The sequence below is a fragment of the Pogoniulus pusillus genome, chromosome 16 (genome assembly GCF_015220805.1).
Source record: "Pogoniulus pusillus isolate bPogPus1 chromosome 16, bPogPus1.pri, whole genome shotgun sequence".
Taxonomy (NCBI): Eukaryota; Metazoa; Chordata; class Aves; order Piciformes; family Lybiidae; genus Pogoniulus; species Pogoniulus pusillus.
The window spans coordinates 13,886-39,304 of record NC_087279.1 but is presented as its reverse complement, the minus strand read 5'-3'; the positions used below and the strand labels follow the sequence as shown (position 1 = coordinate 39,304).

The 25,419-nt window shown below is 59.3% G+C and overlaps 1 protein-coding gene across 3 annotated transcripts in view; it reads left to right on the top strand.

Moving 5' to 3' along the window:
• Positions 1-25,419, top strand: part of LOC135182250 (protein disulfide-isomerase TMX3-like) — a 59,812-nt gene that overhangs the window by 23,979 nt on the left and 10,414 nt on the right. For all 3 annotated transcript variants that reach the window (XR_010305123.1, XR_010305124.1, XM_064156103.1), the window contains exon 11: positions 1,770-1,946. Coding sequence is in view for 1 of the 3 variants with exons in the window: in XM_064156103.1 (XP_064012173.1) it covers positions 1,844-1,946 (103 nt within the window). In the remaining 2 variants the exon portion in view is untranslated. The remainder of the gene's footprint in view (positions 1-1,769; positions 1,947-25,419) is intronic.

Sequence of the window (25,419 nt, the reverse complement as noted above, 5' to 3'; positions counted from 1 at the left end):
TAGGAAGTTGTGTGAGGGAATCTGGCAGTTTGGTTTTTGATTTCTTCAGTCTCTAAAGTTTTTCTTGGAGCAGCTTCACTGCAATCCTTTTAAATGCACAGAGTATCAGCACAGGCCCTTTTAGACAGTCCTCCAGCTTTGCTGCAGGTCCCTTTCAGATACTGCAGCGTAGCTCGAAGCTCTGCCTTCTCTTCTGCAGCCTCCACAGCCCCAGTTCTTTCAGTCCTGCTTCCCAGGAGAGGTGCTGCAGTCCTCTGCTCATCTTTGTGGCCCTCATCTGGCAGAAGAGCTGTGTTTTTCCTCTAGCTCCTGCAGAACGGCCTTAATTCTGGTGTCAGCAGCTCCCCCTGTGTCTCCTCTGCTGTCTGTAAATCCCTCCAGAGTAGATGAAGGAAGTGCTGAGTAGCCCCAGCTGGAGTTGAGAGCTGTCCCTATAAAGTGAGTGTGTAGGAGTGGCAGAGCGTGGGCTGTGCCTTGCGTGCGGTGTGCTGTTGGCAAAGGCAATAGGCAGAGCGGCGCTGGGCTGAAGGCGCTGCCCCCGGCCGGGCGCAGAGGCGCTCTCGGTTGTGTGTGCTGCCCTCCGGTGTTTGCTCGTGGGTACTGCAGTTGTGTAGCGGCTGCGGTGTGGCGCCGGTGCTGAGTGCTGCCACCGTGTGTTTGCTTGTCCACACTGCATTTCCTCAGCCGCGGCGGTCGCCCGTTTTCCTGCCTCGTCTCTAAAGGCCGTGCACGATTGAAGTGGCTGAAAGCTGAGGGGAGGGGAGGAGAGGAGGGGAAGGTGAGAGGTGGGAGGGAGAGCTGAGAACTGGTTTGGATTTGTAAGTATTGGAGTGAGGAGTTAAAAGCGGCAGGCACCGGGGGCGGGGCGGTGCTCCGGGGGCGTATTATTGATAGGGACCTTTGCGAATGTGCCGTGCTGCGGCCCCGCCCCCGTTGCTAGGGAGGTCCGCGGCCCCGCCCCCGTTGCTAGGGAGTTTCGCGCATGCGCCGTGCCGCAGTCCCGCCCCTCGCTGCTTGTGTAGGGAGTCTGGGAGCATCTGGAGGGGTTCTGGGCTCCCCAAAAAGGGTCTGTAAGCCTGTGCAGGGGTCTGTGTACATGTGAGGTGAGTGTGGGGGTATCAAAGTGGGATCTGGGGGCATCTGGAGGGTTCTGGGGTCATACAGAGGTGTCTGGGGGTCTCTGGGGGAAGCCCTTTGGTGCTCCAAGGGTACCTCTGCAGGGTCCTGAAGGAGTTGAGAGGGACCTGGCAAGGTGCTGCTTGCTGCCAGGTGCTGCTGAGGGGCTTGAGTGGCGTCTGAAGGGGCTTTGGAGGCAGCTAAAGGCCATCTGGGGGCTCCTAAGGGGATTCTGAGGGGGCCAAAGGGGATCTGGGGGTATCTAAAATGGGTCTGTGAGTATCAAGAGGTCTTTTGGGGACATGTGAAGTGGCCTGGGGGCATCTAAAGCGGTGGGGCTGGATCTAAAGTGGGTCTGGAGGCATCTAAGGGAGATCTGTGAGTGTGTAGAGGGGTTCTGGGGTCTCTAAAAAGGTCTGGGGCTGTGCTAGAGGCTTCTGGGCTCATCTGCAGTGAGCCTGGGGGCCCTCAAAAGGGTCTGGGGACAGGTAAAATGGGCCTGGGGTCATGCAGCAGGGTTCAGGGGCATCAGAAGGGGCATTGTGGGCATCTAAGTTGGCCTGGGGTCCTCTGGAGGTTGCCTCCCTCTTTCTGTCTCTGTTGTTTGTGCCTGGGTGAGAGTTCTCTGCTGTGTTTGTTCTCTCTTTTTGCAGGGAGCTGAACTGCTTTGCCCCAGCCCAGCTGCAGATCTGCACTCAGCCTCAGCCCCAAGCCCTGGCAGGGTGGGATGCTTTGGTACCAGGCCGTGGAGCTGTTTGAAATGCAATTGCTGCTTGCAGCTGGTTCAGAAATGGATTTCCTGTGGCTGTGGGGGCAGAAATGTCTCTGTGGTGAGTTGGTGCCAAGTGCCAGCCTTGCTTAAAGCCTTCTCTTAGGCCTTTCAGTGTGCTGATGGTTGCAGAGGAGAAGCTCAGGGTGTGAGGGAGTGAAAACTGAAGGGGGTGTTCAGGTGTGGGGAGAGGCCTCTGCCCTGGAGAGGCTGCTGGGCAGTGCTGCTGCAGCTAAGGTCTCCCTCGGGGAGCTGTTCCCCTCAGGGGCACTCTGAGGGCACTGTGCAGGAGGTGGCAGCCAGAAGGCAGAGCTGCCTGGGCCTCGTTGCTGTGCTGGCCAAAGCAGGTCACTTGTGCAGCTGTGCCACTTGCTGCTCAGGGCTGTGCTTGGGCAGAGAGGCAGCTGTGCCAGCAGCCTGTGCCGCAGTGCAGTTGGTGCTGGTGCAGTGGAGCCTTTGCTGCTTGGCTCTGGGCTGATGGCAGTGGAGCCCCAGAGGCAGCGGTGCCAGGGCAGCTGAGCAGGGGCTGGGCTAGGGGCCGAGGCTGTGCTGCCTGCAGAGGCTTTTGTGTGCCTGTGTCGGGGTGGATTTAACATCCTTTTACTGCTGGGATGTGCTCCTGCTGCTGCCTTTCTGCTGCCCGGCTGGGAGGGGTCCAGAGGGACTGGGAGACACCAGGAGGGGTTGGGAGGAGACTGGGAGGGCATTGGGATGGAGTGGGAAGGGATGCATGAGGGACTGGGAGGGAATGTGAGTGACTGGGAGGGGAATGGGTAGGGCTGAAGGGGGTTGGGAGGAAATGGGAGAGGACTGGAAGGGACTGGGACTGAGAGAGACTGGGATGGACTGGGGAGGGGCTGGGAGGGGAATGGGATGGAGGAGGAAAGGACAGGAATGGGAATGAAGGCAATTGGGAGGGAACTGGGAGAGGACAGGGCCAGACTGGGAGGGATTGGGATGGATTCAGTGGAAGTGGGAGAGACTGGGATTGGGAGGAGACTGGGAGGGCATTGGGATTGAGTGGGAGGAGTGGGATGGACTGGGAAGGGCCTGTGAGGGGATTTGGAGGGACTGATGGGAACTGGGAGTGGAATGGGAGGGACTGGGAAGGGACTTGGAGAGGCTGAGAGAGACTGAGCCAGACTGGGAGGTGTTTGGGAGGCAGTGAGAGGGATTCAGTGGAACTGAGAGTGACTGGGAGGGATTGGGAGGAGAGGGAGGGGTCTGGGAAGGCATCAGGGATGGCCTGAAGGGATTGGGATGGGGAAGGCCTGGGAGGTAGTGGGAGGGGACTGGGAAGGGGCTGGGAGGGGAATTGGAGGGACTGGGAGAGAGTGATAGGGGATTGGGAGTTACTGAGGGGACTGGAAGGAGACTGGGATATACTGGGAGATAGTGGAATGGACAGGGAGGGATTGTGAGGGGCTGGGTGGGACTGGAAGGGGACTGGGAAGGACTGAGAGAGACTGGGCTGGACTGAGAGGGGACTGGACTGGCAATGGGAGGGAGTGGGAAGGCATCTGGAAGGGATCAGAAGGAATTGGAAGAGACTGAGAGGGAATTTGGCATGGGAGGGTATTGGGAAAGGCTCTGGGGGGATTGCAAGAGACTGGGATGGACTGGGACAGAGTGGGATGGACTGGAATGGGAGTGAGAGGTGTGAGGGAGGGGAATGGGACTGGGAGGTCCTGGGATGGGACAGGAAGGGGAATGGGAGGGACTGATGGGAACAGGGAGAGGAATGGGATGGACTTGGAGGGACTGGGAAAGGACTTGGAGAGGCTGAGACTGAGCCAGGCTGGGAGGGGTTTGGGAGGCACTGAGAAGAACTGGGAGGGAGTGGGAAGCCTGCAGAGGGACTGGGAGAGAGTGATAGGGGATTGGGAGTTCCTGGAGGGGACTGGAAGGGGAATGGGATATACTGGGAGGTAGAGGAATGGACTGGGAGGGAGCTGGGTGGGACTGATGGGGACTGGGAGGAAATGGGAGGGGACTGGGATGGACTGGAAGGGATTGGGAGAGAGTGAGAGGGGGTGTGGAATGAGTTTGGAGAGACTGGGAGGGACTGGAAGGGATTGGGAGAGAGTGAGAGGGGATGTGGAATGAGTTTGGAGAGACTGGGAGGGACTGGAAGGGATTGGGAGAGAGTGAGAGGGGATGTGGAATGAGTTTGGAGAGACTGGGAGGGACTGGAAGGGATTGGGAGAGAGTGAGAGGGGATGTGGAATGAGTTTGGAGAGACTGGGAGGGACTGGAAGGGATTGGGAGAGAGTGGGAGGGGATGTGGAATGAGTTTGGAGAGACTGGGAGGGACTGGAAGGGATTGGGAGAGAGTGGGAGGAATTCAGAGAGACTGGGAGGGACTGGGGTGGAGTGGGAAGGAATAAATGAGTGACTGGGAGGGATTGGGAGAGACTGGGAGGGGATTGCGAGGGACTACTTGGAACTGGAAGAGGAATGGGATGGTCTGGGAGGGACTTGGAGAGACTAAGCCAGACTGGGAGGGGTTTGGGAGACACTGAGAAGGACTAGGAGGGGACCAGGCTAGACTGGGGGGGGATTCAGAGGAACTGGGAGGGATTGGGAGGAGACTGGGAGGGAGTGGGATGGAGTGGGAAGGGATTGATGAGGGACTGGGAGTGATTGTGAGTGACTGGGAGAGCCATGGAGGGGAACAGGAGGGGCAGATGGGGAGTGGGATGGGATTGGGAGGGACTGGCGAGGAGTGGGAGGAGACTGCGAGGTAGTGGGAGGGAAGTGGGAAAGGATGAGGGACTGGGAGGGACTGGGAGGCAGTGGGAAGGCACTGGGAGGGGATTTGGAGGGACTGGGAGAGAGTGATGGGGATTGGGAGCTGATGAAGGGGACTGGAAGGGGACTGGGGTATACTGGGAGCCAGTAGGATAGACTGGGAAGGATTGGGAGAGGACTGGGTGGGAGTGATAGAGAACTGGGAAAGGACTGGGAGAGACTGGGAGGGGACTGGGATGGACCTGGCAAGAACTGGATTAGGACTGGGAGAGAACTGGGATGGGCCTGGAAGGGACTGGGAAGGACTGGGAATGTGAAAGTACTGGTAAAGGAGTGGAATGGGATTGTGAGGGACTGGGAGGGAGTGGGTGGGATTCAGAGGAACTGGGAGAGAGTTGGATGGACTGGGAAGGGATCTGGGAGAGACTCGAGGGGACTGGGATGGACTGGGAAGGGGACTGAGGTGGCATGGAGGGGTATGGGACTGGGAGGTACTGCGAAGGGACTGAGAGGGCAATGGGATGGACTGGGAGGAACTGAGGTGGAACTGGGAAGGGGGGGGAAGGCCAGAGAGAGAATGGGAGGGGAATGGGTTGGACCTGGTTAAAGACTGGATTGGGACTGGGAGAGGACTGGGAGGGTATTAGGAGAGGCCTGGAAGGGTCTGAGAAGGACTGGGATGTACTGGGAAAGGCCTGGAATGGGATTGTGAGACTGGGATGGAACTGGGAGGGGATTGGGAGGGAGTGAGTGGGATTCAGAGGAACTGGAAGGTCTGGGATGGACTGAGAGTGGGCTGGGCTGGGAAGGGATCTGGGAAGGAGTGAGGGGACTGGGAGGGATTGGGAAGGGGACAGAGAGCTGTCAGGGAGGGGAATGGGACTGGGAGGTACTGGGATGGGACAGGGAGGGGAATGGGAGGGACTGATGGGAAGTGGGAGAGGAATGAGATGGCCTGGGAGGGGATCTGGAATGGATTGTGAGAGAGTGGGAGGGGACTGGGAAGGGATTGGGATAGCCTGGGAGCTAGGGGGATGGACTGGGAAGGATTGGGAGGGGGCTGGGTGGGAGTGATAGAGGATTGGAAGGAAATGGGAGAGGACTGGAATGGGACTGGGAAGGGACCGGGATGGACCTGGTAAGGACTGGATTTGGACTGGGAGGTACTGGGAGAGGACTGTGAGGGAACTGGGATAGGCCTGGAAGGGACTGAGGAGGACTGAGAGGTGGCAGGGAGGGGACTGGGCCAGGGAGAGGATTGGGGGGAATGGGAAGGGGTTTGGAATGGATTGGGACTGGGAGGGGACTGGGCCAGAGTGGGAGGGGAGTGGAAAGGTAGTGGGAGGGTGTGAAAGGTAGTTGGAGGGCACTGGAAGGGACTAGGAGGGGATTGGGATGGACTGGGAAGGGACTGGTGAGGATTGGATTGGGAGAGGCCTGGAGGGTACTGAGAAGAACTGGGAGGGGACTGGGATGTACTGGGAAAGGAGTGGGATGGGATTGAAAGAGACTGGGGTGGGACTGGGAGGGGGTTGTAGGGAGTGGGTGGGATTCAAAGGAACTGGGAAGGACCGGGAGGAGACTGGGAGTGGGGTGGACTGGGAATAGTGGAACTGGGAGGGGACTGTGAGGGATTGGATGGGACTGGGAAGGGGCCTGAGAGGTGGCAGGGAGGGAAGTGGGACTGGGAGGTACTGGGATGGGATAGGGAGGAGATTGTGAGGGACTCATGGGAACTTGTGGAGAAATGGGAGGGAATGGGAAAGGACTGGAAGGGGACTGGGATATACTGGGAGACTGTGGGATGGACTGGGAAGGATTGGGGGAGGGCTGGGTGGGACTGATAGGGGCTTGGGAGGGACTGGGAGAGACTGGGATGGACCTGATGACGACTGGACTGAGACTGGGAGGGACTAGGAGATGACTGTGAGGGAACTGGGAAAGATCTGGAAGGGACTGAAAAGGACAGGGAGGGGAGTGGGATGTCCTGGGAAAGGAGTGGAATTGGATTGTGAGAGACTGGGCTGGGACTGGGAGGGGACTGAGAGAGAGTGGGTGGGACTGGGAACAACTGAGCTGAACTGGGAGGGGACTGGGAAGGGGCCTGAGAGGTGCCAGGGAGGGGAATGGGACTGGGAGGTAGTGGGATGGGGCAGGGAGGGGAATGGGAGAGACTGATGGGAAGTTAGAAAGGAATGGGCTGGACTTGGAGGGAGTGGGAGGGGATTGGGAGGGAATGTGATGGGGTCTGGAATGGATTATGAGTGACTGGGAGGGCACTGAGCCAGAGTGGGAGGGGATTGGAAGGGATTGGGATGTACTGGGAGCTAGTGGGATGGACTGGGAAGGATTGGGTGAGGCTGGGTGGGACTGGGAGTGGATTGAGAGGAACTGGGAGAGGTTGGGAGGGACTGGAGTTGGACTGAGACTGGGAGGGGACTGAGGTGGACCTGCTAAGGACTGGATTAGGACTGGGAGAAAAATGACAGAGGAGTGGAAGGGACAGAGAAGGTCTGGGAGGGGAGTGGGATGTACTGGGAAATGACTGGAGTGGGATTATGAGAGACTGGGATGGGACTGGGAAGGAGACTGAGAGGTGGCAGTGAGGAGAATGGGTCTGGGAGGGACAGGGATGGTAATGGGAGGAACTGGTGGGAACTGGTGGAGGAATGGGATGCACTGGGCTGGAGTAGGAGGGCATTGGGAGGGAATGGGAAGGGATCTGGAATGGATTGTGAGTGACTGGGGGGGACTGAGCCAGAGTGGGAGTGGACAGGGAAGATACTGGGAGGGGAATGGGAAGGCAGTGTGAGGGTGTGAAAGGTAGTTGGGGTGGCCTGGAAGGCCCTGGGAGAGTATTGAGAGGGAGTGTGAGGGGACTGGAAGGAGACTGGGATATACTGGGAGCTAGTTGGATGGACTGGGAAGGATTGGGTGGGGCTGTGTGGGACTGATAGGGGATTGGGAGGAGATTGGAAAGGGCTGGGAGGGGAGTGGGATGTGTTGGGAAAGGACTGGAATGGGATTGTGAGAGACTGGGAGGGGACCAGGAGGGATTGGGTAGGACTGGAGTGGGATTGTGAGAGACTGGGATGGGACTGGGAGAGGATTGGAGAGAGTGGGTGGAATTGAGAGGAACGGGGAAGGACCAGGAGGAGCCTGAGAGGGCATTGGAATGGACTGGGAGGGAGTGGGATGGTGTGGGAAGGGATCTGAAGGGATCTGGGAAGGAGCAGAAGTGGGAGGGGACTGTGGGGGATTGGGTGGGACTGGGAAGGGGCCTGAGAGGTGGCAGGGAAGGGAATGGGAGGGACTGATGGGAAGAAGAAGAAGAAGGAGGTAGAGTGGGAGGGGATTGGAAAGGAATGGGAAGGGATCTGGAATGGATTGTGAGTGCCTGGGAGGGGACTGGGAAGAGACTGGCAGGGGAGTGGAAAGGTAGTGTGAGGAGGTGAAAGGTAGTTGGGGTGGCCTGGAAGGGACTGGGAAGGCATTGGGAGGGAGTGGGTAGGATTCAGAGGAACTGGGAGAGACTAGGAAAGACTGAGAGGAGACCAGGAGGGCATTGGGATGGACTGGGAAGGGATCTGGGAAAAAGTGAGTGGAACTGTGAGGGGGCTGGGGGGGGATTGGGTGGGACTGGGAGGTGCTGGGATGGGACAGGGAGGGGAATGGGAGAGGCTGATGGGAAGTGGGAGAGGAATGAGATGGAGTCGGAGGGAGTGGAAGGAGATTGGGAGGGAAGGGAAAGGGATCTGGAATGAATTGTGAGTGACTGGAAGGGGACTGGGGACTGGGAGGGGATTAGGAGGGAGTGGGAGGTGACTGGAAGGGGACTGGGATGTACTGGGAGCGAGTGGGATGGACTGGGAAGGATTGGAAGGGGGCTGGGTGAGACTGGGAGGGGATTGGGAGGAAATGGGATTAGACTGGGAGGGACAGAGAGAGACTGGGAGGGGATTGGGAGGGAAGGGGAAGGGATGGGAAGGGGAGTGGGAAGGGGCTGGTAAGGACTGGATTTGGATTGGGAGAGGCCTGGAAAGGACTGAGGAGGACTGGAAGGAGATCAGGAGAGATTGGGTAGGACTGGAATGGGATTGTGAGAGACTGGGAGGGAGTGGGATGGGCTGGGAAGGGATCTGGGAAGGAGTGAGTGGGTCTGGGAGGGATTGGGTGAGACTGGGAAGGGGCCTGAGAGGTGTGAGGGAGAGGAATGGGCCTGGGAGGCCCTGGGATGGGACAGGGAGGGGAATGGGAGGGACTGATGGAAGTGGGATGGGATTGGGAGGGACTGGCGAGGCGTGGGAGGAGACTTGGAGGGACTGAGAGGTAGTGGGAGGGAAGTGGGAAAGGATGAGGGATGGAGTGGAGGGACTGGGATGGCCTGGGAGGGGATGTGGAGGGCCTGGGAGAGAGGGATAGGGGCTCGGGAGTTAGTGGAGGGGACTGGAATATAGTGGGAGATAGTGGGATGGAGTGGGAGAGATTTGGAATGGATCTGGAATGGATTGTGAGTGAGTGGAATGGCAATGGAAAGGGACTAGTAGGGAGTGGTAGGGAACTGGGATGGAGCTGGAAATGACTGGATTGGGACTGGGAGAGGACTGAAAAGGACTAGGAGGGCAGTGGGATGTAGTGGGAAAGGAGTGTAATGGGATAGTGAGGGACTGGGAAGGGATTGGGAGTGAGTGGGTGGGATTCAGAGGAATGGGGATGGAGTGGGATGGAGTAGGATGGGCTGGGAAGGGATCTGGGAAGGATTGAGCTGAATTGGAAGAGGACTGGGAAGGGGCCTGAGAGGTGTCAGGGAGGGGAATTGAATGTGACTGTGTGGGGATTGGGAGAGACTGGGATAGACTGGGAGGGATTGGGAGGAGACTGGGAGGGCATTGGGACAGACTGGGAGGGAATGGGATGGAGTGGGAAGGGATCAGGGATGGAGTGGAGGGACTGGGAGGGGATGTGGAGGGAGAGAGGGATAGGGGCTTGGGAGTTAGTGGAGGGGACTGGGATATACTGGAAGATGGTGGAATTGAGTGGGAGAGGATTGGGAGGGAATGGAGAGGGATCTGGAATGGATTGTGAGTGACTGGGAGAGGACTGGAATGGCACTAGGGACTGGGAGAGACTGGTAGGGGACTGGGATGGAGCTGGAAAGGACTGGATTGGGACTGGGAGGGAAATGGGAGAGGATTGGAAGGGACAGGGAGGGGAGTGGGATGTACTGGGAAAGGAGAGGAATGGGATTGTGAGTGACTGGGAGGGGACAGGGGACTGGGAGGGACTTGGGAGGTGACTGTAAGGGGACTGGGATGTACTGGGAGCTAGTGGGATGGACTGGGAAGGATTGGGTGAGGCCGGGTGGGACTGGGAGTGGATTGAGAGGAAATGGGAGAGGACTGGGACTGGAATGGGACTGGGATGGACCTGGTAAATACTGGATTAGGACTCGGGGCGCAGTGGGAGAGGACTGGAAGGGACAGAGAAGGACTGGGAGGGGAGTGGGATGTACTGGGAAAGGAGTGGAATTGGATTATGAGAGACTGGGATGGGACTGGGAGGGGAGTGAGAGAGAGTGGTTGGGACTGGGAAGGAGACTGAGAGGTGACAGGGGAATGGGACAGGGAGGGTAATGGGAGGGACTGTTGGGAACTGGGAGAGGAATGGGATGCACTGGGCTGGAGTAGGAGGGCATTGGGAGGAAATGGGAAGGGATCTGGAATGGATTGTGAGTGACTGGAGGGGACTGGGCCAGAGTGGGAGCAGACTGGGAGGGGAATGGGAAGGTAGTTGGAGGGACCTGGAAGGGACTTGGAGGGGACTGAGAGGGAGTAGGAGGTGACTGGAAGGAGACTGGGATATTCTGGGAGCTAGTGGGATGGACTGGGAAGGATTGGGAGGGAGCTGGGTGGGAGTGATAGAGGACTGGGAGGAAATGGGAGGGGACTGGAGTTGGACTGGGAAGGGACCGGGAGGGACTGAGAGAGACTGGGAGGGGACTGGGATGGACCTGTAAGGACTGGATTGGGACTGGGAGAGGAGTGCGAGGGAACTGGGAGAGGCCTGGAAGGGGCTGGGGAGGACTGGGAGTGGGAAGGAGTGGGATGGACTGGGGAGGGATCTATGAATGACTGAAGTGACTGGGAAGGATTGGGTGAGGCTGGGAAGGTGCCTGAGAGGTGGCAGGGAGGGGAATGGGACTGGGAGGTCCTAGAATGGGACTGGGAAGAGAATGGGAGGGATTGATGGAAGTGGGATGGGATTGGGAGAGAATGGGAAGGGATCTGGAATGGTTTGTGAGTGGGAGGGGACTGGGAGGCAATCGGAGAGGAGTGGGAGTGAGATGTAGTGGGAAAGGAGTGGAATGAGGTTGTGAGAGACAGGGATGGGACTGGGAGGGATTTGGGAGGGAGTGGGTGGGATTCAGAGGAACTGTGGGAGACTGGGAAGGACTGGGAGGGCATTGGGATGGAGTGGCAGGGAGTGGGATGGACTGGGAAGGATTAAGCGGAACTGGGGAGGGGACTGGGAGGGATTGGGTGGGACTGGGCAGGGGCCTGAGAGGTGTCAGGGAGGGGAATGGGCCTGGGAGGTGCTGGGATGGGACAGGGAGGGGAATGGGATTGACTGAGATGGAGTGGGAGGGGACTTGGAGGGAATGGGAAGGGATCTGGAATGGATTGTGAGTGACTGGGAGGGGACTTAGAAGGGACTGGGAAGGGAATGAAAAGGAACTGGGAGGGTCTGAAAGGTAGTTGGAAGGGACTGGAAGGGACAGAGAGAGACTGAAAGGAGACTGGGATGGACCTGGTAAGGACTGGATTGGGACTGGGTGAGGACTGGGTTGTACTGGGAAAGGACTGGAATGGGAGGACTTGGAAGGGGCCTGGATGGGAACTGAAAGTGCTCCTAGGAAGAACTGGGACAGACTGGGAGGGACTGGGAGGTGGTCTGGGAGAGACTGGAGCAGGATTGGGCAGGGACTGGGATGGGATTAGAGAGGGGCTGGGAGAGGTCTGGGAGGGAACTGGAAGGCACTGCAGAGGAATTGGGAGGGACTGGGAGGGGGCTTGATGGGACTGGGAATCTTACCTGGAGGCGCTGGGAGCTGCTCTGGGGGCGCTGGGAGCCTCCTCTGTGCCCCTGCCGCCGTTTGGTCTCCCTCCCCCCTCCCTCCCTCCCGGCGCTGACAGAGCAGGAGGGCCAGGCCACGCTCTGATTGGCCAGCGGGGCTCGGGCAGCAGCGCTCCCATTGGCTGCGCTGGGCCAGCCCCCCAGTGTGGGAACAGTGCGCCCCAGTTCGGGACCAGCCCCCCCAGTTTGGGAACAGTGCGCCCCAGTTCGGGACCAGTGCATCCCAGTTCGGGACCAGTGCATCCCAGTTCGGGACCAGTGCATCCCAGTTTGGAACCAGTCCCCCCCAGTTTGGGACCAGTGCGTCCCAGTTCGGGACCAGTCCCCCCCAGTTTGGGAACAGTGCGTCCCAGTTCGGGACCAGCCCCCCCAGTTTGGGAACAGTGCGCCCCAGTTCGGGACCAGCCCCCCAGTTTGGGAACAGTGCGTCCCAGTTCAGGACCAGCCCCCCCAGTTTGGGAACAGTGCGTCCCAGTTCGGGACCAGTCCCCCCCAGTTTGGGAACAGTGTGCCCCAGTTCGGGACCAGCCCCCCCAGTTTGGGAACAGTGCATCCCAGTTTGGGACCAGCCCCCCCCCCAGTTTGGGAACAGTGCGTCCCAGTTCGGGACCAGCCCCCCAGTTTGGGAACAGTGCGTCCCAGTTCAGGACCTGCCCCCCAGTTTGGGAACAGTGTGCCCCAGTTCGGGACCAGCCCCCCCAGTTTTGTTCCAGTGCGTCCCAGTTTGGGACCAGTCCCCCCAGTTTGGGACCAGTCCCTCCCAGTTTGGGAACAGTGTGTCCCTGTTCGGGACCAGTCCCCCCCCCCCCCCCCCGGTTTGGGAACAGTGCATCCCAGTTCGGGACCAGTCCCCCCAGTTTGGGAACAGTGCATCCCAGTTCGGGACCAGTCCCCCCCAGTTTGGGAACAATGCGCCCCAGTTCGGGACCAGTCCCCCCCAGTTTGGGAACAGTGCATCCCAGTTCGGGACCAGTCCCCCCAGTTTGGGAACAGTGCATCTCACTTCGGGACCAGTCCCCCCAGTTTGGGAACAGTGCGTCCCAGTTCGGGACCAGCCCCCCCAGTTTGGGAACAGTGCGTCCCAGTTCGGGCCCACCCCCCCCAGTTTGGGAACAGTGTGTCCCAGTTCGGGACCAGCCCCCCCCCCCCAGTTTTGTTCCAGTGTGTCCCAGTTTGGGACCAGCCCCCCCCAGCTTGGGAACAGTGCATCCCTGTTCGGGACCAGTCCCCCCCAGTTTTGTTCCAGTGTGTCCCAGTTCGGGACCAGCCCCCCCCAGTTTGGGAACAGTGCGTCCCAGTTCGGGACCAGCCCCCCCCAGTTTGGGAACAGTGCGTCCCAGTTCGGGACCATTCCCCCCAGTTTTGTTCCAGTGTGCCCCAGTTTGGGACCAGACCCCCCCAGTCTGCGACCACTCCCCTGCGGTTTGGGTTGAGTGTGTCCCCGTTTGGGCCCAGTTTGCCCCAGTTGGGGTCCAGTTCCCTCCCAGTCCCTTCCATTCCCCTCCCACTTCTGTTCCAGTCCCTCCCACTCCCCATCCAGTTCTTCCCAGTCCCCTCCAGTCCCTCCCAGTCTTTGCCGGTTCCCTCCCACACCCTCCCAGTTTCCTCGCAGTTCCTGCCCAGTCCCATCCCAGTGCTTCCCAATTCCATCCAGTACCTCCAACACACCTTCATGTCCCCTCCCAGTCTGTCCCAGTCCCTACCACTTCTGTTCCAGTCCCCAGCCCTCCCCTCCCAGTCCCTCCAAATCCCTTTCCAGTACCTCCCAGTTCCCTCCCAACTCACTCCCAGTCCCTAACAGTTCTCTCCTACTCCCTCCCAATGCCTCCCACTTCCTTCCCAGTCCCCCGCCCAGTCCCCTCCCATTTCCATCCCACAACTTCCCAGGCCCTCCAAATTCTATCCCAATCCTTCTCATTTCCCTCCCAGCCCCTCCCAGGGAGCCTGACTGGGAGGAACTGGGAGGGACTGGGATGGAACTGGGTGTGACAGGCAGGGATGGGGCACAGGGTGCAGACTGTGAGGGATTGTCAGGGACTGGGAGGGAACTGGTTGTGACTGTGTGGGGATTGGGAGAGACTGGGAGGGATTGGGAGGAGGCTGGGAGGGCATTGGGACGGACTGGGAGGGAATGGGATGGAGCGGGAAGGGATCAGGGATGGAGTGGAGGGATTGGGAGGGACTGGGATGGCCTGGGAGGGGATGTGGAGGGAGAGAGGGATAGGGGCTTGGGAGTTAGTGGAGGGGACTGGGATATACTGGGAGATAGTGGAATGGAGTGGGTGAGGATTGGGAGGGAATGGAGAGGGATCTGGAATGGATTGTGAGTGACTGGGAGAGGACTGGGGACAGGGAGGGGATTAGTAGGGAGTGGGAGGTGACTGGTAGCACTAGGGACTGGGAGAGACTGAGAGGGGACTTGGATGGACCTGGAAAGGACTGGATTGGGACTGGGAGGGAAATGGGAGTGGATTGGAAGGGACTGAAAAGGACTGGGTGTGGAGTGGGATGTACTGGGAAAGGAGTGGAATGGGATTGTGAGAGAGTGGGATGGGACTGGGAGGGAGTGGGTGGGATTCAGAGGCACGGGGAAGGAGTGGGATGAGTGAGATGGACTGGGAAGGGATCTGGGAAGGAGTGAGCTGAACTGGGAGAGGACTGGGAAGGGGCCTGAGAGGTGTCAGGGAGGGGAATGGGACTGGGAGTTGCTGGGATGGGACAGGGAGGGGAATGGGAGGGACTGCTGGGAAGTGGGAGAGGAATGAGATGGAATGGGAGGGAGTGGAAGGGGATTGGGAGGGAAGGGAAAGGGATCTGGAATGAATTGTGAGTGACTGGGAGGGGACTGGGGACTGGGAGGGGATTAGGAGGGAGTGGGAGGTGACTGGAAGGGGACTGGGATATTGTGGGAGCTAGTGGGATGGACTGGGAAGGATTGGGATGGGGCTGGGTGGGAGTGATAGAGGACTGGGACGGGACTGGAGTTGGACTGGGACGGGACCGGGAGGGACTGAGAGAGACTGGGAGGGGACTGAGATGGATCTGATAAGGACTGGATTGGGACTGGGAGAGGACTGTGAGGGAACTGGGAGAGGCCAGGAAGGGACTGGGAGGGGGAGTGGGAGGGATTGAGAGGAACTGGGAAGGACTTGGAGGAGACTGGGAGGGCATTGGGATGGAGTGGGAGTGGGATGGAGTGGGAAGGGGCCTGAGAGGTGTCAGGGAGGAGTGACCTGGGAGGGCATTGGGAGGGAATGGGAAGGGATCTGGAATGGATTGTGAGTGACTGGGAGGGGACTGGGAAGGTAGTGGGAGGGTGTGAAAGGTCTTTGGGGTGGCCTGGAAGGCATTGGGAGGGGACTGGGATGTACTGGGAGCGAGTGGGATGGACTGGGAAGGATTGGAAGGGGGCTGGGTGAGACTGGGAGGGGATTGGGAGGAAATGGGATCAGACTGGGAGGGACAGAGAGAGACTGGGAGGGGATTGGGAGGGAAGGGGAAGGGATGGGAAGGGGAGTGGGAAGGGGCTGGTAAGGACTGGATTTGGATTGGGAGAGGCCTGGAAAGGACTGAGGAGGACTGGAAGGAGACCAGGAGGGATTGGGTAGGACTGGAATGGGATTGTGAGAGACTGGGAAGGGATTGGGAGTGAGTGGGTGGGATTCAGAGGAACGGGGAGGGAGTGGGAAGGGATCTGGGAAGGACTGAGCTGAACTGGGAGAGGACTGGGAAGGGGCCTGAGAGGTGTCAGGGAGGGGAATTGGACTGGGAGGTGCTGGGATGGGACAGGGAGGGGATTTGGAAAGGATTGTGAGTGACTGGGAGGGGACTGGGCAGGTAGGGGGAGTGTGTGAAAGGTAGTTGGAGTGGCGTGGGAGGGGCCTGGGATATACTGGGAGCCAGTGGGATGGTCTGGGAAGGATTGGGAGGGGGCTGGGTGGGACTGATAGAGGACTGGGAGGAAATGGGAGAGGACTGTGAGGGACTGGAGTTGGACTGGGAAAGGACTCATCCCAGTCCCCTCCCAGTCCTCAGTCCCTGCCAGTCCTGTCCCATTCCTTCCCAGTCCTCTCCCAGACCGTCCCAGTCCCAATCCAGTCCTTCCCAGTGTCTCCCAGTATGCCCCAGTCCCCTTCCAGACTAGGGTGATTGTGAGTGAGTGGGAGAGGCAGGGAGGGGAATGGGAGGGAGAGCTGGGAAGTGGGATGGGATTGGGAGGGACTGGGGAGGAGTGGGAGGAGACTGAGAGGGAAGTGGGAAAGGATGAGGGATGGAGTGGAGGGATTGTGAGGGACTGGGATGGCCTGGGAGGGGATGTGGAGGGCCTGAGAGAGAGTGACAAAGGCTCAGGAGTTAGTGGAGGGGACTGGGATATACTGGGAGATAGTGGAATAGATTGGGAGTGGATTGGGAGGGAATGGAGAGGGATCTGGAATGGATTGTGTGTGACTGGGAGAGGACTGGGGACAGGGAGGGGATTAGGAGGGAGTGGGAGGTGACTGGTAGGGGACTGGGATGGACCTGGAAAGATTGGATTGGGACTGGGAGAGGACTGGGAGGGAAATGGGAGAGGATTGGAAGGGACTGAAAAGAACTGGGTGCGGAGTGGGATGTACTGGGAAAGGAGTGGAATGGGATTGTGAGAGAGTGGGATGGGACTGGGAGGGGTTTGGGAGGGAGTGGGTGGGATTCAGAGGCACGGGGAAGGAGTGGGATGAGTGGGAGGGAGTGAGATGGACTGGGAAGGGATCTGGGAAGGACTGAGCTGAACTGGGAGAGGACTGGGAAGGAGCCTGAGAGGTGTCAGGGAGGGGAATGGGACTGGGAGTTGCTGGGATGGGACAGGGAGGGGAATGGGAGGGACTGCTGGGAAGTGGGAGAGGAATGAAATGGAATGGGAGGGAGTGGAAGGGGATTGGGAGGGAAGGGAAAGGGATCTGGAATGAATTGTGAGTGACTGGGAGGGGACTGGGGACAGGGAGGGGATTAGGAGGGAGTGGGAGGTGACTGGAAGGGGACTGGGATATTGTGGGAGCTAGTGGGATGGACTGGGAAGGATTGGGATGGGGCTGGGTGGGAGTGATAGAGGACTGGGACGGGACTGGAGTTGGACTGGGAAGGGACTGGGCGGGACTGAGAGAGACTGGGAGGGGACTGAGATGGACCTGGTAAGTACTGGACTGGGAGAGGACTGTGAGGGAACTGGGAGAGGCCAGGAAGGGACTGGGAGGGATTGAGAGGAACTGGGAAGGACTTGGAGGAGACTGGTAGGGCGTTGGGATGGAGTGGGAAGGGGCCTGAGCGGTGTCAGGGAGGAGAGTGGCCTGGGAGGGCATTGAGAGGGAATGGGAAGGGATCTGGAATGAATTGTGAGTGACTGGGAGGGGACTGGGAAGGTAGTGGGAGGGTGTGAAAGGTCTTTGGGGTGGCCTGGGAGGGGACTGGGATGTACTGGGAGCTAGTGGGATGGACTGGGAAGGATTGGAAGGGGGCTGGGTGAGACTGGGAGGGGATTGGGAGGGATGGGAAGGGGAGTGGGAAGGGGCTGGTAAGGACTGGATTTGGATTGGGAGAGGCCTGGAAAGGACTGAGGAGGACTGGAAGGAGACCAGGAGGGATTGGGTAGGACTGGAATGGGATTGTGAGAGACTGGGAGGGGATTGGGAGGGGGTGGGATGGACTGGGAAGGGATCTGGGAAGGAGTGAGTGGGTCTGGGAGGGATTGGGTGAGACTGGGAAGGGGCCTGAGAGGTGTGAAGGAGAGGAATGGGCCTGGGAGGTCTTGGGATGGGACAGGGAGGGGAATGGGAGGGACTGATGGAAGTGGGATGGGATTGGGAGGGACTGGTGAGGCGTGGGAGGAGACTTGGAGGGACTGAGAGGTAGTGGGAGGGAAGTGGGAAAGGATGAGGGATGGAGTGGAGGGACTGGGAGGGGATGTGGAGGGCCTGGGAGAGAGTGATAGGGGCTCGGGAGTTAGTGGAGGGGACTGGGATATACTGGGAGATAGGGGGATGGAGTGGGAGAGATTGGGAATGGATCTGGAATGGATTGTGAGTGAGTGGAATGGCAATAGAAAGGGACTAGGAGGGACTGACAGAGCGGGAGGGGACTGGGATGGAGCTGGAAAGGACTGGATTGGGACTGGGAGAAGACTGGAAAGGACTGGGAGGGCAGTGGGATGTAGTGGGAAAGGAGTGTAATGGGATAGTGAGGGACTGGGAAGGGGTTGGGAGTGAGTGGGTGGGATTCAGAGGAACGGGAAGGGAGTGGGATAGAGTGGGAGGGAGTAGGATGGGCTGGGAAGGGATCTGGGAAGGACTGAGGTGAACTGGGAGAGGAATGGGAGGGAGCCTGAGAGGTGTCAGGGAGGGGAATTGGACTGGGAGGTACTGGGATGGGACAGGGAGGGGATTTGGAAAGGATTGTGAGTGACTGGGAGGGGACTGGGCAGGTAGGGGGAGTGTGTGAAAGGTAGTTGGAGTGGCGTGGGAGGGGCCTGGGATATACTGGGAGCCAGTGGGATGGTCTGGGAAGGATTGGGAGGGGGCTGGGTGGGACTGATAGAGGACTGGGAGGAAATGGGAGAGGACTGTGAGGGACTGGAGTTGGACTGGGAAAGGACTCATCCCAGTCCCCTCCCAGTCCTCAGTCCCTCGCAGTCCTGTCCCATTCCTTCCCAGTCCTCTCCCAGACCGTCCCAGTCCCAATCCAGTCCTTCCCAGTCCATCCCAGTGTCTCCCAGTATGCCCCAGTCCCCTTCCAGACTAGGGTGATTGTGAGTGAGTGGGAGAGGCAGGGAGGGGAATGGGAGGGAGAGCTGGGAAGTGGGATGGGATTGGGAGGGACTGGGGAGGAGTGGGAGGAGACTGAGAGGGAAGTGGGAAAGGATGAGGGATGGAGTGGAGGGATTGTGAGGGACTGGGATGGCCTGGGAGGGGATTTGGAGGGCCTGGGAGAGAGGGAGAGGGGCATGGGAGTTAGTGGAGGGGACTGGGATATGCTGGGAGATAGTGGAATAGATTGGGAATGGATTGGGAGGGAATGGAGAGGGATTTGGAATGGATTGTGAGTGACTGGGAGAGGACTGGAATGGCACTGGGGACTGGGAGAGACTGGGAGAGGAGTGGGATGGGCCTGGAAAGGACTGGATTGGGACTGGGAGGGAAATGGGAGAGGATTGGAAGGGACTGAGAGAGGACTGGGTGGGGAGTGGTATGTACTGGGAAAGGAGAGGAATGAGATTGTGAGAGACTGGGAGGGGATTTGGAGGGAGTGGGTGGAATTCAGAGGAATGAGGAGGGATGGAGTGGGAGGGAGTAGGATGGACTGGGAAGGGATCTGGTAAGGACTGAGCAAAAGTGGGAGAGGATTGGGAATGGGACTGAGAGGTGCTGGGATGGGACAGGGAGGGGAATGGGAAGGACTGGTGGGAAGTGGGAGAGGAATGGGAGTGAGTGGGAGGGGATTGGGAGGGAATGGGAAGGGATCTGGAATGGATTGTGAGTGACTGGGAGGGGCCTGGGGACTGGGAGGGGATTAGGAGGGAGTGGGAGGGGACTGGGAGGGACTTGGGAGGTGAGTGGAAGGGGAGCGGGACATACTGGGAGCTAGTGGGATGGACTAGGAAGGATTGGGTGAGGCTGGGTGGGACTGGGAGTGGATTGAGAGGAAATGGGAGAGGACTGGGACTGGGATGGACCTGGAAAGTACTGGATTAGGACTGGGAGGGCAATGGGAGAGGACTGGAAGGGACAGAGAAGGACTAGGAGGGGGGGTGGGATGTACTGGGAAAGGAGTGGAATTGGATGGAGTGGGAAGGGATCAGGGATGGAGTGGAGGGATTGGAAGTGACTGGGATGGACTGGGAGGTAGGGGGAGGGGAGTGGAAACGTCTGAAAGGTACTCGGAGGGGCCTGGAAGAGTCTGTGAGAGGATTTGGAAGGACTGGGAAGGGAATGGAAGGGACTGGAAGGGGACTGGCATATGCTGGGAAGAATGGAGGGAACTGGGACAGGACTGGGCGGGAATGGGATTGACTGACAGGGAGTGGGTGGGGACAGGGAGGGGAAAGGGATTGACTGACAGGGAGTGGGAGGGGACAGGGAGGGGAATGGGATTGACTGACAGGGAGTGGGAGGGGACAGGGAGGGGAATGGGATTGACTGACAGGGAGTGGGAGGGGACAGGGAGGGGAATGGGATTGACTGACAGGGAGTGGGAGGGGACAGGGAGGGGAATGGGATTGACTGACAGGGAGTGGGAGGGGACAGGGAGGGGAATGGGATTGACTGACAGGGAGTGGGAGGGGACAGGGAGGGGAATGGGATTGACTGACAGGGAGTGGGAGGGGACAGGGAGGGGAATGGAAAGGGATCTGGAATGGATTGTGAGTGAGTGGGAGGGGACTGGGCGGGAGAGGGAGGAGACTTAGTAGGGACTGGGAAGGGAATGAAAAGGGACTGGGAGGGTCTGAAAGGTAGTTGGAAGGGCCTGGAATGAACTGGGAGGGGACTGGGATGTACTGGGAGCTAGTGGGATGGACTGGGAAGGATTTGGAGGGGGCTGGATGGGACTGATAGGGGATTGGGTGGAAATGGGAGAGGACTGGGATGGACCTGGTAAGGACTGGATTGGGACTGGGTGAGGACTGTGAGTTGTACTGGGAAAGGACTGGAAGGGGAGGGCATGGGAAGGGCCTGGATGGGAACTGAAAGCGATCCCAGTAGGAACTGGGATGGATTGGGAGGGATTGAGAGGGGGTCTGGGAGAGACTGGAGCAGGATTGGGCAGGGACAGGGATGGGATTAGGGAGGGGCTGGGAGAGGTCTGGGAGGGAACTGGGAGGCACTGCAGAGGAATTGGGAGGGACTGGGAAGGATTTGGAGAGGTCTGGAAGGGAACTGGGAGGGACTGGGAGGGGGGTTGATGGGACTGGGAATATTACCTGGAGGCGCTGGGAGCTGCTCTGGGGGCGCTGGGAGTCTCCAATGTGCCCCTGCTGCCGTTTGGTCTCCCTCCCCCCTCCCTCCCTCCCTCCCGGCGCTGACAGAGCAGGAGGGCCAGAGCCACGCTCTGATTGGCCAGTGGGGCTCAGGCAGCAGCGCTCCCATTGGCTGCGCTGGGCCAGCCCCCCAGTTTGGGACCAGTGCATCCCAGTTTGGGACCAGTCCCCCAGTTTGGGAATAGTGCGCCCCAGTTCGGGACCAGTCCCCCCCAGTTTGGGAACAATGCGCCCCAGTTCAGGACCAGTCCCCCCCAGTTTGGGAACAGTGCGTCCCAGTTCAGGACCAGGCCCCCAGTTTGGGAACAATGCGCCCCAGTTCGGGACCAGCCCCCCCAGTTTGGGAACAGTGCGCCCCAGTTCAGGACCAGCCCCCCGAGTTTGGGAACAGTGCGTCCCAGTTCAAGACCAGGCCCCCAGTTTGGGAACAGTGCGTCCCAGTTCAAGACCAGGCCCCCAGTTTGGGAACAGTGCGTCCCAGTTCAAGACCAGGCCCCCAGTTTGGGAACAGTGCGTCCCAGTTCAGGACCAGCCCCCCCCCCCGTTTGGGAACAGTGTGTCCCAGTTCAGGACCAGCCCCCCCAGTTTGGGAACAGTGCGTCCCAGTTCAGGACCAGCCCCCCAGGGATCAGGGATGGAGTGGAGGGATTGGGAGGGACTGGGATGGCCTGGGAGGGGATGTGGAGGGAGAGAGGGATAGGGGCTTGGGAGTTAGTGGAGGGGACTGGGATATACTGGAAGATAGTGGAATGGAGTGGGAGTGGATTGGGAGGGAATGGAGAGGGATCTGGAATGGATTGTGAGTGACTGGGAGAGGACTGGAATGGCACTAGGGACTGGGAGAGACTAAGAGAGACTGGGAAGGGACTGGGATGGACGTGGAAAGGACTGGATTGGGACTGGGAGAGGACTGGGAGGGAAATGGGAGAGGATTGGAAGGGACTGAAAAGGTCTGGGTGTGGAGTGGGATGTACTGGGAAAGGAGTGGAATGGGATTGTGAGAGAGTGGGATGGGACTGGGAGGGAGTGGGTGGGATTCAGAGGAATGGGGAAGGAGTGGGAGGGAGTGAGATGGACTGGGAAGGGATCTGGGAAGGACTGAGCTAAAGTGGGAGGGGCCTTAGAGGTGTCAGGGAGGGGAATGGGACTGGGAGGTGCTGAGATTGGGACAGGGAGGGGAATGGGAGGGACTGATGGGAAGTGGGAGAGGAATGAGATAGAATGGAACGGGATCTGGAATGAATTGTGAGTGACTGGGAGGGGATTAGGAGGGAGCGGGAGGTGACTGGAAGGGGACTGGGATATTCTGGGAGCTAGTGGGATGGACTGGGAAGGATTGGGAGGGGACTGGCTGGGAGTGATAGAGGACTGGGGTGAAATGGGAGAGGACTGGGAGGAGACTGGAGTTGGACTGGGAAGGGACAAGGAGGGACTGAGAGAGACTGGAAGGGGACTGAGATGGACCTGGTAAGAACTGGATTGGGACTGGAAGAGGACTGTGCGGGAACTGGGAGAGGCCAGGAAGGGACTGGGAAGGACTGGGAGGAGACGGGGAGGGCATTGGGATGGAGTGGGAGTGGGATGGAGTGGGAAGGGGCCTGAGAGGTGTCAGGGAGGAGAGTGGACTGGGAGGGCATTGGGAGGGAATGGGAAGGGATCTGGAAGGGATTGTGAGTGACTGGGAGGGGACTGAGCCGGAGTGGGAAGGGACTGGGAAGGTAGTGGCAGGATGTGAAAGTGAGTTGGGGAGGCCTGGAAGGCATTGGGAGGGACTGGGAGGGGACTGGGATGTACTGGGAGCTAGTGGGATGAACTGGGAAGGATTGGAAGGGGGCTGGGTGAGACTGGGAGGGACAGAGAGAAACTGGGAGGGGATTGGGAGGGAAGGGGAAGGGATGGGAAGGGGAGTGGGAAGAGGCTGGTAAGGACTGGATTTGGACTGGGAGAGGCCTGGAAAGGACTGAGGAGGACTGGAAGGAGACCGGGAGGGATTGGGTAGGACTGGAATGGGATTGTGAGAGACTGGGAGGGGATTGGGAGGGAGTGGGATGGAGTGGGAAGGGATCTGGGAAGCAGTGAGTGGGACTGGGAGGGATTGGGTGAGACTGGGAAGGGGCCTGAGAGGTGTGAGGGAGAGGAATGGGCCTGGGAGGCCCTGGGATGGGACAGGGAGGGGAATGGGAGGGACTGATGGAAGTGGGATGGGATTGGGAGGGACTGGTGAGGCGTGGGAGGAGACTTGGAGGGACTGAGAGGTAGTGGGAGGGAAGTGGGAAAGGATGAGGGATGGAGTGGAGGGATTGTGAGGGACTGGGATGGCCTGGGAGGGGATGTGGAGGGCCTGAGAGAGAGTGACAAGGGCTCAGGAGTTAGTGGAGGGGACTGGGATATAGTGGGATGGAGTGGGAGAGATTGGGAATGGATCTGGAATGGATTGTGAGTGAGTGGAATGGCAATGGAAAGGGACTAGGAGGGAGTGGGAGGGGACTGGGGTGGACCTGGAAAGGACTGGATTGGGACAGGGAGAGGACTGGAAAGGACTGAAAAGGACTAGAAGGGCAGTGAGATGTAGTGGGAAAGGAGTGTAATGGGATAGTGAGAGACTGGGAAGGGGTTGGGAGGGAGTGGGTGGGATTCAGAGGAATGGGGAGGGAGTGGGATGGAGTGGGAGGGAGTAGGATGGGCTGGGAAGGGATCTGGGAAGGATTGAGCTGAACTGGGAGAGGACTGGGAAGGGGCCTGAGAGGTGTCAGGGAGGGGAATTGGACTGGGAGGTGCTGGGATGGGACAGGGAGGGGATTTGGAAAGGATTGTGAGTGACTGGGAGGGGACTGGGCAGGTAGGGGGAGTGTGTGAAAGGTAGTTGGAGTGGCGTGGGAGGGGCCTGGGATATACTGGGAGCCAGTGGGATGGTCTGGGAAGGATTGGGAGGGGGCTGGGTGGGACTGATAGAGGACTGGGAGGAAATGGGAGAGGACTGTGAGGGACTGGAGTTGGACTGGGAAAGGACTCATCCCAGTCCCCTCCTAGTCCTCAGTCCCTGCCAGTCCTGTCCCATTCCTTCCCAGTCCTCTCCCAGACCGTCCCAGTCCCAATCCAGTCCTTCCCAGTCCATCCCAGTGTCTCCCAGTATGCCCCAGTCCCCTTCCAGACTAGGGTGATTGTGAGTGGGAGAGGCAGGGAGGGGAATGGGAGGGAGAGCTGGGAAGTGGGATGGGATTGGGAGGGACTGGGGAGGAGTGGGAGGAGACTGAGAGGGAAGTGGGAAAGGATGAGGGATGGAGTGGAGGGATTGTGAGGGACTGGGATGGCTTGGGAGGGGATGTGGAGGGCCTGGGAGAGAGGGATAGGGGCATGGGAGTTAGTGGAGGGGACTGGGATATACTGGGAGATAGTGGAATGGAATGGGAGTGGATTGGGAGGGAAGGGAGAGGGATCTGGAATGGATTGTGAGTGACTGGGAGAGGACTGGAATGGCACTAGGGACTGGGAGAGACTGGGAAGGGACTGGGATGGACCTGGAAAGGACTGGGAGGGGATTGGGTCAGAGTGACAGAGGACTGGGGACTGGGAGGGACTTGGGAGGTGACTGGAAGGGGAGTGGGATATACTGGGAGCTAGTGGCATGGACTGGGAAGGATTGGGTGAGGCTGGGTGGGACTGGGAGTGGATTGAGAGGAAATGGGAGAGGACTGGGACTGGGATGGGACTGGAATGGACCTGGAAAGGACTGGATTAGGACTGGGAGGGCAGTGGGAGAGGACTGGAAGGGACAGAGAAGGACTGGAAGGGGAGTGGGATGTACTGGGAAAGGAGTGGAATTGGATTATGTGAAACTGGGATGGGACTAGGAGGGGAGTGAGAGAGAGTGGTTGGGACTGGGAAGGAGACTGAGAGGTGACAGAGAGGGGAATGGGACAGGGAGAGTAATGGAGGGACTGTTGGGAATTGGGAGAGGAATGGGATGCACTGGGCTGGAGTAGGAGGGCATTGGGAGAAAATGGGAAGGGATCTGGAATGGATTGTGAGTGACTAGAGGGGACTGGGCCAGAGGGAGCATACTGGGAGGGGAATGGGAAGGTAGTTGGAGGGGCCTGGAAGGGACTTGGAGGGGATTGAGAGGGAGTGGGAGGTGACTGGAAGGGGACTGGGATATTCTGGGAGCTAGTGGGATGGACTAGGAAGGATTGGGAGGGTGCTGGGTGGGAGTGATAGAGGACTGGGAGGGGACTGGAGTTGGACTGGGAGAGACTGAGAGAGACTGGGATGGGACTGAGATGGACCTGGTGAGAACACTGGGAGAGGCCAGGAAGGGACTGGGAAGGTCTGGGAGGGGACTGGGAGGGATTGAGAGGAACTGGGAAGGACTTGGAGGAGACTGGAGGGCATTGAGATGGACTGGGAGTGGGGTGGAGTGGGAAGGGGACTGGGAAGGAGTGAGTGGGACTGGGAGGGATTGGGTGAGACTGGTAAGGGGCCTGAGAGGTGTGAGGGAGGGGAATGGGCCTGGGAGGTCTTGGGATGGGACAGGGAGGGGAATGGGAGGGACTGATGGAAGTGGGATGGGATTGGGAGGGACTGGTGAGGCGTGGGAGGAGACTTGGAGGGACTGAGAGGTAGTGGGAGGGAAGTGGGAAAGGATGAG